The sequence below is a fragment of the Olea europaea genome, unplaced genomic scaffold, assembly GCF_002742605.1.
Source record: "Olea europaea var. sylvestris unplaced genomic scaffold, O_europaea_v1 scaffold1371, whole genome shotgun sequence".
Lineage (NCBI taxonomy): Eukaryota > Viridiplantae > Streptophyta > Magnoliopsida > Lamiales > Oleaceae > Olea > Olea europaea.
The window spans coordinates 76710-78364 of NW_019231218.1; the positions used below are offsets into that span (position 1 = coordinate 76710).

At 46.6% G+C, this 1655-nt stretch overlaps 1 protein-coding gene across 1 annotated transcript; it reads right to left on the reverse strand.

Moving 5' to 3' along the window:
* Positions 1–358: 358 nt before the first annotated feature.
* Positions 359–1192, reverse strand: LOC111375383. The gene is made up of 2 exons (XM_022998201.1): positions 1072–1192; positions 359–1011 (listed from the first exon to the last, which is right to left on the reverse strand). The coding sequence occupies exons 1-2, from the start codon at positions 1190–1192 to the stop codon at positions 359–361; spliced, it is 774 nt and encodes a 257-aa protein (XP_022853969.1).
* Positions 1193–1655: the final 463 nt, after the last annotated feature.

Sequence of the window (1655 nt, forward strand, 5' to 3'; positions counted from 1 at the left end):
TGTTAATTTCTTCACGAATGACCTCCCGACGTTCTGGGGCAAACTGTCTTTTCCTCTGCTTTACTGGTCTGGCCCCTGGGCTAATGTTAAGCCTGTGGACTGCAATTTTGGGGTCTATCCCCGGCATATCCTCAACCTTCCAAACAAAAACGTCAATGTTGCGAGATAAGCAACCAATAAGTTCTGTCTTTAGGGTGGCATCAAGATCCCGACCAATCGTCACCTTCTTGTCATGCTCGAGCTCGATTTCCATCAATTCTTCGACAGGAGCAAGTCTGACTTGTTGCCCAGTCTCAGGCTCCATCATTGAGATTTGCATGACGTCGTTATTTATTTCCCGACCGTTGGCAACATAGCATTATCTGGCAGCTGTTTGGTCTCCACGCACGATCCCAACGCCATTACTTGTTGGAAACTTCATGGCTAGGTGGAAGGTAGACACAATGGCTTTGATCTTATTCAGGAGTGGTCTTCCCAGAATAGCGTTATAGGCCATTGAGACACGTACCACTTGAAAGGTTGTCATCTCTGTAATCTGTTTCTGGTCAGAACCCAAAGTTAGAGGAAGCTCGACGACACCCTCTAGAGTGATAACTCCTCCTCCAAATCCCTGGAGAGGAGTTTTAACCGCTTTGAGCTGCTGAGATGAGATTCCCATATTGGCAAAAGCCTCTTGTGAAAGTATATTGGCCGCACTCCCGTTGTCAACCAAGATTCTCTTTACTTCAAAATTGGCCACAATCGCTGAGATGACCAAGGCGTCATCATGTAGAAGTGATACACCTTCCAAGTCCCTGGTTCCAAAAGTAATATCCTCCAGCTTTCCATGAGGCATCCCAAAGGCCAAGGCATATTGTCGGGCATATTGTTTTCTTCCACTGTTCGAGTCTCCTCCCGAGGCAATACCCCCAATGATGATATTGATAGTTCCAGCAGTGGGTTGACCATCCCTCTTTGCTTCAGGGGCTCTTTCCCTACCACGATCGTTCCTCGGGCGTTTGTCGTTACCGACTTAGGAACTCAGGAGTCCTCTTTTAACAAGGGCTTCAATCTCTCGTTGCAGGGCCTTACAGTTTTCCGTGGTATGCCCATGATCCCGATGAAATTCACAGTACGTGTTCATGTCCCTGGATTCGGGTGGTGATCTCATTCTAACAGGCCATTTGAGTTCCTTCATATCCTTGATCTCCATCAATATATTTGTTTTTGAAGTATTTAAACGCGTGAATGACGTCGGGGGAGCCTCCTGTCTCTGTTTTCTCCGAGGTGGTTCTTGACGAGGGTTTGGGTCGTGCTATCGTTTATGCTCAACCCTATCATGGGATGGTCCAACCTTTCTCGGGTTCAGTATTTCCTACATATTTATGTACTTCTCGGCTCGGGTAAGAAGCTCGGTCACTGTCTTTGGCGGAGTTTTGGATAAAGACATCTTGAAAGCCTCATACTTTATGACATATGTGAGGGCAGAAACTGCTACAGTTATATATAGGTCGGGAATCTAAAGTCTTTCCTTGTTGAACCTGGTCATGAAGTCACGTAGGGTCTCATTTTGCCCTTGTCTAAGTTGCATGAGGGAAGCCGCTGTCTTCCTGATGCATTTACTGCTTGCGAAGAAAGCAGAGAACTTATCCGCCAAATCCGAGAATGAGGCTATA

Bases quoted from the DNA above. Each gene is read 5' to 3' on its own strand.
- LOC111375383 (XM_022998201.1), bottom strand. From the start codon at position 1,192: ATGGAGATCAAGGATATGAAGGAACTCAAATGGCCTGTTAGAATGAGA. The intron at 1,012-1,071 runs GTAAGGCCCTGC...TGAGTTCCTAAG, and splicing joins TGGGCATACCACGGAAAACT to TCGGTAACGACAAACGCCCG.